This window comes from Littorina saxatilis, linkage group LG3, assembly GCF_037325665.1.
Source record: "Littorina saxatilis isolate snail1 linkage group LG3, US_GU_Lsax_2.0, whole genome shotgun sequence".
Classification (NCBI taxonomy): domain Eukaryota; kingdom Metazoa; phylum Mollusca; class Gastropoda; order Littorinimorpha; family Littorinidae; genus Littorina; species Littorina saxatilis.
In genome coordinates, this window is record NC_090247.1 from 61,307,416 (window position 1) to 61,315,816 (window position 8,401).

The following is an 8,401-nucleotide window of genomic DNA, read 5'->3' on the forward strand; positions in this document are numbered from 1 at the left end:
AGTGTTAATATTTGGCCGGTGCAAGTTTGACAACATCCGTCTTGGGTAATACAACTCTGTCAAAAAAACACCGAAGAAAACAAAGGCTTCTAATATGTTACACACTCTCCGTGAGGCCCCTTCCCTCTCTCTTCCCCCTTTCAGGTGCAAGCAATATTTCTACAGTTACAATTTTATTTCAGGTTTTGGCCAAAAGAGGCCTAGAATTTAACAAGCATAAATCAAATATAAACGCAGGCATGATAATCAAAAGTAATAAGAATCAATGAATACCAGAATGCAACAAACGTCAAAACGAAACAGAATAAGCGAAAAGACTCATTGGTGTCTTGTTTGAATGTCAGGTGCACCTGCACTGGTGGCCGGGTCAGGTGCAACTGCACTGGAGGCCAGGGGTACTTGCACAATTTACTGATGTCTTGTTTGAATGTCATGTGCACCTGCATTTGTGGCCGGCTCAGGTGCATCTGCACCGGAGGCTAGGGGTACAGACAACATTTACCGCTGTTTTGTTTGAATGCCAGGTGCATCTGCACTGGTGGCCGGGGGTACAGGCATTGTGGGATCTGGGATCGTGCGGTCGATGCTGAAACAGGGAGCCAAGGTGAAGTAGAGCGCTGTTTCAGTCTTTACACCTTCAAACATCTAAAATTTTATTTAGATCTTAAAATGAATTTAGATTTACTGACACCATGAGAGGGGAAGGGGGGGGGGGGGGGGTTGTGTTGAGAACATGCCATACGTTTCAAAGCAGAGGCAATCTGAAAATGGACGTAGATTTACTGACATCATGAGGGGTAAAGTTTGAAAAGAGGAGCTTTCAAAGTATACGGAGTCTTGCAGTAGAAAGACTTAAAACAAAGTTTTCGCTGTTTTGGGTCCACTTTGTTCAGCGCATGGTAATGACAGGAATATTGCCATTTGTGGTTCCGAATCGACGAATTCCGAAAATAACTCCGTCGGGTTCATATGTATTGTGGGAGAGTGACCTTTTCTTGCAAAACCTCTGCCAAACATTAGGAGGACCAATCACTAGCGAGGGGAATGTCGGGAACACGTGCATCCGTTCACGTGTTTTCGACACCCAAGCCCGACGAAGTTATTTCCGAAAATCGTCTATCGAAGCGTCACATTACAACATCCGCAGAAAAAAACACCAAGTTCAAAACATAGATTTATTCAGATCGAATTGAAAATAGAATACAGTGCTACCTGGGGGCTCGTGCAAATCAGTGACTCAGTTTGCACCTCTTCCCTACACCCGAGACTGTAGACTGTACTCTAAGTCTCTGCCTGCACCAAACAGCATTGACTGAATCCAGCGTACAGTGGAATCCCCTTAGTTTAGACCCCCCCCCCCCCCAATTTAAGACTCCCTACCTTTTAAGACCCTGTCTTCTCATATTTTCTGTTTATAACCTCTGTAAATTTCTCCCCTTTTAAAGATCTGATTTTCTCAGATTTGTTAAAGGTGGTCGTCTACATTTTTGCTCTTTTTCAATAATCTTATGGTTAGATTTCGCTAAAAAGTTATGTCAGATGATGAATGAACCATGGGGAAAAAAGTTATAGAAAAAAAAATATATGTAAAAAAAGATTTTGTTTTGGGGTAGCGTGACTCACGCTTCCAATATTTGGTTTCTGTTTGCTGAGAACATGTGCTTTGCCTAAAAATACTGACCAATCAAATTCATGTCACTATGCTTATAGCCACGCCCAAACAAGTGCAGCAACAGTTGGACACTGGAGCGCTGTCCACGCTTTTTTTTAAACGCACGAAATGCACGGGATTTGAGAGGAGTTTTGCGCTTGGCATTTTCCAAATAAGGATATCCTATTATGAGTACTACGCTGGAATACTACAATGAATTTTCAAACGGCTACACTGGCTTCGTCTTTCCTGATCGAAAGGGAGTGTATTGTTGATATTTGTAGATAATAGACTCTGCATTTTAATGGTCAAATGGCGATTTCGGTATAAAAATGTAGACAAGGACCTTTAAGGTCTGAAAAAGGGGGTTCCGCTGTTCTGTGCACGATACATCTCCGTAAGCTGCCGTTTGATATTAGTTCTTTAAAGAAAGCGAGTCATCTGTGAATTCTCGTATAATTATGAAGTTTTATTGGCAGGTAATCGTTGCAACAAGGAGCGAGGGGAGCTACGAACAACTGCGCAAGACTATTCCAGAAAATCTTCAAGACAACCTGGGATGTGTAGTGGTAAGTTTGATAGGTAAAGCGTCTCCGTCTTCTTTGAAGAAAAAGGGCGCGCGCGCGTATGTGTGTGTGTGTGTGTGTGTGTGTGTGTGTGTGTGTGTGTGTGTGTGTGTGTGTGCGCGCGCGCGCGCACGCGTATGAATGTCCTGGCACAAGTACCCATTGTGTGTGTTGACGAGAAGAAATGTGTGTGTGTGTGTGTGTGTGTGTGTGTCTTCGTGCGTGCGTGCGTGCGTGTGTGCGAATATTTAGTGTGTGAGTGTGAGTGTGTGTGTGTGTGTGTGTGTGTGTGTGTGTGTGTGTGTGTGTGTGTGTGTGTGTGTGTGTGTGTGTGTGTGTGTGTGTGCGCGCGCGCGCAAAAGCATGAATGTCCTGGCACAAGTACCCATTTTGTGTATTGACGAGAAGAATCAACGCTAGTGTAACTTTTCAGTATAAGACTCAACAAATATCTAACAGAGAATTGCTTGTTGACTCAAAGTGGCAAGCAAGCAAGCAAGCGATTGAGCAATAGTCTTTCGCTTTGTCAGAACAACGAATGTAACACAAACTAAAACAAATCCACAAACAAAAAGACAAAAGGGAAATTGATGGAGCCAACAACTACTCTCTTTGTCGGTCAGGTCGTAAAAGACGAACTCCGGAAATAACTCTGTGGGCCGTTTGTATTGGTTGTGAAAGAGTGAATACTCTGGCTTTTATTGAGGCAAGCTTTCCACACGTGCGTCTTGTCCTTGTGTTTTGGACACCCCCCTCGCTGGTGACTGGCATGTGATGGGAAATGTTGACTCAATAAAAGCAAGAGTATTCACTATTTCACAATCCTTGCAGAGTTATTTCCGAATGTGGTCTATTGTTAGTGCCATGTTATATTTCATCACTATCAGCTGTGCACATAATTATTCTGCGCTCATCAAAAATAAAAATAAGACGATAATTATTCACTATTCATGATCCCTACAAACCCGACAGAGTTATTTCCGAACATCGTCTGTTGTGAGTGCCTTGTTATATTTTATCACTATCAGCTGTGCACATAATTATTCTGCGCTCATCAGAAAAAAAAGTAAGACGGGGATACCTGTTGTCTTCTCTTTGCCAGGGAGACGTGAGTACAGAGGAAGGGGCGAGGGATGTGTTTGAGAAGGCCGTGAAAAAATGTAGGGGCATTCAACACGTCGTGGCCAGCATCAAAGGAGACAACTCATGGTTTAAGGTCTGACCTTTGGGACTTCTTGCACACCTGTGTCTGTTCCTCATCTGTAATATCTGTCTTTCTGTTTGTCTGTCTGTCTCTCATTCTCTCTCTTTCTTCCTTTCTCTCTCTCTCTACCTTTCTCTCTCTCCCTTCCTCTCCCTCTGTCTCTGTCTGTCTGTCTGTCTGTCTGTCTGTCTGTCTGTCTGTCTCTCTCTCTCTCTCTCTCACTTTCTCTTTCGTCTGTTGGCATAGAAGAGCTCTGTCTCTTTTATCGTTCCTTAACAACAGTTTGAAAAGATATCATGTCTACAAATCACTCTGTTGGTTGTGTTTGACAGCAAGGGCGACTCATAGACCAGCCACTGGCACAGTTCTACGAAATAACAAAGTATGACGTCACGGGGCACTTCCTCCTCATGAAGAACTTTCTGCCCTACCTGGAGAATAACATGGGTAAGAATTCGTGTTACGCACAGTGTCAAAACCTTCGTATGGAGCAAAACATTTTTGAATTGGGGATGCTCACTTTATAGTGAGTAAAATTCACCCCCAAAATACAAGACGGAACTTTGCCAGTCTGTAAAAAACAAAGTGATGGCTGCTTTATGTATCTCACTGCAGGCAATAAAGGCTGATTTCTATCTACCAGTGATTTATGTGTTCAACTGCAGGCAGTAAGGGCTGATTTCTGAGGCAGTTTACAAGAAAATTGGTTGATTAAAATCAACATGACCGAAGCAATGTTTTCATAAAAGAAGCGGTATTGTACAGACACATGTTGAATTTGGGTTACATGTGTTGCAGAGTAATTGAAAATCCGTAGGCATAAAAACATGCAAAGAAGAGTGATAGGTCCCTGTTGTGAATATAATCAAGTGGATAAATTGATTACTTATGTTTCATGAGAACGGCAAACAACGACACATGTTCACCGCCCTCAGCTAATAGAAGAAAGAGGGCGGCCATCAATAAATAGTAGAACATAGTGCAATTTCATGTTGGCATCTTCTCCACTGAAAGCTATAACCCAAAGACTGAAGACCAAAGTGCTTTACCCCACTTCTGACCCGAATCACCCCCCCCCTCCTGCTAGGTACACGTGCACTCAAGTTAACCTCTGCTTTGACCTGTGTGCCAGGAGTCGGATGGGAGAGAGAGAGAGAGAGAGAGAGAGAGAGAGAGAGAGAGAGAGAGAGAGAGAGAGAGAGCGAGAGTGAGAGAGCGAGAGAGACACACACACACATAAACAGAGACAGACATAGAAAGACAGAAGCGGAGAGACTCAGAGGGAGACACAGACAAAGACATACATACACTGATACAGAGAGATAGAGATAGAGATAGAGAGAGAGAGAGAGAGAGAGAGAGAGAGAGAGAGAGAGAGAGAGAGAGAGAGAGAGAGAGAGAGACTGAGAGAAAGAGAGAGAGAGAGACAGAGAGAGAAAACAAAAAAACTGTAACTGATCTTGTGAGAACGGTAACAAAACGAGACATGTCAGATCTCCGAACCCATTGCAATAGATGACCGCTCCTGCGGCCATCAATAACGGCAGATTTCTATGTATAAGTAATTCCATTGTCTCACTGCCGGCAGTAATGGCCGATTTCTGTTTATAACCAGAGGCAGTTATGGCTGATTTTTTTGTATCACTATAGGTATTCATGGCTGATTTCTGTGTCTTACAATAGGCAGTCATGGCTGGTTTATAGGCAGTCATGATCGGTATCTGTGTATCACTGCGGGCAGTTATGGCTGATTTCTGTGTATTACCGTAGGCAGTCATGGCTGGTTTATAGGCAGTCATGATCGGTATCTGTGTATCACTGCGGGCAGTTATGGCTGATTTCTGTGTCTTACCGTAGGCAGTCATGGCTGGTTTATAGGCAGTCATGATCGGTATCTGTGTATCACTGCGGGCAGTTATGGCTGATTTCTGTGTCTTACCGTAGGCAGTCATGGCTGGTTTATAGGCAGTCATGATCGGTATCTGTGTATCACTGCGGGCAGTTATGGCTGATTTCTGTGTCTTACAATAGGCAGTCATGGCTGGTTTATAGGCAGTCATGATCGGTATCTGTGTATCACTGCGGGCAGTTATGGCTGATTTCTGTGTATTACTGCGAGTAGTTATGGCTGATTTCTGTGTATAAACACAGGCAGTTATGGCTGGTTACTGTGTATCACTGCAGGCAGTTATGGCTAATTTCTATGTATCAGTGATTTTAATCCCTTGTTGCAGGCAGTAATGGCTGATTTCTATGTATGAGTGATTTTTATCTCTCGCTGCAGGCAGTAATGGCTGATTTCTATGTATGAGTGATTTTTTATCCCTCGCTGCAGGCAGTAATGGCTGATTTCTATGTATGAGTGATTTTTTATCTCTCGCTGCAGGCAGTAATGGCTGATTTCTATGTATGAGTGATTTTTATCTCTCGCTGCAGGCAGTAATGGCTGATTTCTATGTATGAGTGATTTTTATATCTCGCTGCAGGCAGTAATGGCTGATTTCTATGTATTCGTGATTTTTATCTCTCGCTGCAGGCAGTAATGGCTGATTTCTATGTATCACAAATGGCAGTAATGGCTGATTTCTATGTATCACAAATGGCAGTAATGGCTGATTTCTATGTATCACAAATGGCAGTAATGGCTAGTTTCTGTCTCTGACTGCAGGCAGTACCTACACAGTGCTGACGGGCTTCCCTGGCAGTGGGAACACAGCGCCTGGCACGTCCAGCTCGTTGCGTAGCCTGGCTGCCGGCTCGCTGCACGGTCTGGTGGACGCGGCCCGGGACGAGTACCAACAGTCTAATGTTGCCATTAGCGAGTTCCACATCAAATGCCATGTTTACAGCAAGGTAGGCAGCATCTTTAATTTAGTTGAGTTAGAATTTTCATCACAGAAAGATGACGGATAGTGTTTTAGTTATCAGAGAGACTCGTTGTCGTAGTGACGATAATGTGTGTGTGTTGGTTATTTGATGAAAGGCCTTGACTCCGTTTTTTTGGTTCCAGACTTATGTCGCTCTGTTTGTTTGTCTTTTTATTTGTCGGTCTCTTTCTCTCTCTGTGTCTCTCTCTGTGTCTCTCTCTGTGTCTCTCTCTGTGTCTCTCTCTGTGTCTCTCTCTGTGTCTCTCTCTGTGTCTCTCTCTGTGTCTCTCTCTGTGTCTCTCTCTGTGTCTCTCTCTGTGTCTCTCTCTGTGTCTCTCTCTGTGTCTCTCTCTGTGTCTCTCTCTCTGTGTCTCTCTCTCTGTGTGTGTAAAAAAGCAAATCACTGCTTATTATATTGCCCTCGTTAAATAAAGAATTGTCATTATCATTATCTCTCTCTCTCTCTCTCTCTCTCTCTCTCTCTCTCTCTCTCTCTCTCTCTCTCTCTCTCTCTCCTCCTCCTCCTCCTCCTCCTCCTCCTCCTCCACCCCAACCCTTCCCCCAAGCAGCACTTTCTACCATCGATATCTCTTCACCTTTCTCCTTATTTCAGGATGACCTTGATATCTGCGCACGGGGGGCCCAGCACCTAGGGAACGACCTGATCGGAACTGCCGTCACCGCCGTGGTTGCCACCGGAGCTCGCGAAAAGATCGAGATCGCCGAAAGAGACGACGTAAGGAAATGGGTCAGGACCAAAACCCACGGTGTCCTATCCACAGACATCTCCGCTTCGGCCGCAATGCCCCAGCTCCCCGAAGAACTTATTTTCCCCCACGTACCCCAGTACCCCTATTTGTAAGACGAGAACTAAGAAATAGCATCTCCAACCCAAGAAACTGTGGTTGATCTTAACCCACACACATGTTAACCCTAAAATCTTCACCAAAAAAAACGAAGAGCTTACATTCCTTCAATTATTGACCGGTTCACTTATCTTCATGTTCATTTACCACCCAGAACAAACACAACTAATTTTTTTTAGATTAGCGGCGTTCTAACCATGTTGTCTTTATTGCTGCTTTGCTTGGTCAATAGCAAAAAGTAAAGAACGTTATGTTTACTGAAAAAAGAAGTGTATTTACGCTTTTAAACTGAAAAAAAGAAGTACATTCATAACCAGCCGATGTATCGTCACCTATTCGGAGTGCTGGTTTGACACGAGTTGTCACTGTTCACGTCCTGCATATAGGTGAAAATTCAGGCTACTTTGGTTGAAAAAAAAAGCCCTTAAAAATTCTGTTGCCTTCCTGAGTTTGGCGAGAGAGAAAGCGGGAGAGACATCATTGCAGAGACGCAAGCACGTGCGCACGCACGCACGCACGCAAGCACACACACACACACGCAAACACACGCACACACACACACACACACACACACACACACACACACACACACTGCAGAGACGTAAGCACGCGCGCACGCACACACGCACGCCCGCACGCACGCACACACACACACACACACACACACACACACACACACTGTAGAGATGCAAGAACGTGCGCACTACACGCACACACGCACGCCCGCGACGCACACACACACACACACACACACACACACACACACACACACACACACACACACACACACAAAGCATGATATCCGAGAAGCAAGAGGTTCATACGTGTGGACCTTTTTCAGCGCTATAGGGGGCCCGGTAGCTCAGTTGGTAGAGCACTGGACTTGTGATCGAAAGGTCGCAGGTTCGAATCCGGGCCGGGACGGACACGGGTCAACTTAATGTGCAGACCCAGAGACGGAAGCCATGTCCCACCCCCGTGTCATCACAATGGCACGTAAAAGACCTTGGTCATTCTGCCATAAATGCAGGTGGCTGAATACACCTAAACACGCAGACACCTGGGTAGCGCGACTCCGTTGCTGCTAGCTTTCCACTGGGAGGAAGCGACCCGAATTTCCCAGCGATGGGACAATAAAGTAATGAAAATGAAAAAAAAAAATGAAAAAAAAAAACCCCACAGAATTCTACTTCCAATTGGATGCTGTTGTGACAGCGTGTTTATGGTACCCTGTCCTTTCTCGAGGC

General features: G+C 44.6%; 1 protein-coding gene across 1 annotated transcript in view; it reads left to right on the forward strand.

Moving 5' to 3' along the window:
• Positions 1-7,588, forward strand: part of LOC138960996 (uncharacterized) — a 9,689-nt gene extending 2,101 nt beyond the window's left edge. The window contains exons 2-7 of the mRNA XM_070332612.1: positions 525-604; positions 2,131-2,220; positions 3,320-3,433; positions 3,754-3,868; positions 6,090-6,274; positions 6,902-7,588. Of these exons, the coding sequence (XP_070188713.1) occupies positions 525-604; positions 2,131-2,220; positions 3,320-3,433; positions 3,754-3,868; positions 6,090-6,274; positions 6,902-7,150 (833 nt within the window). The 3' untranslated portion in view covers positions 7,151-7,588. The remainder of the gene's footprint in view (positions 1-524; positions 605-2,130; positions 2,221-3,319; positions 3,434-3,753; positions 3,869-6,089; positions 6,275-6,901) is intronic.
• Positions 7,589-8,401: the final 813 nt, after the last annotated feature.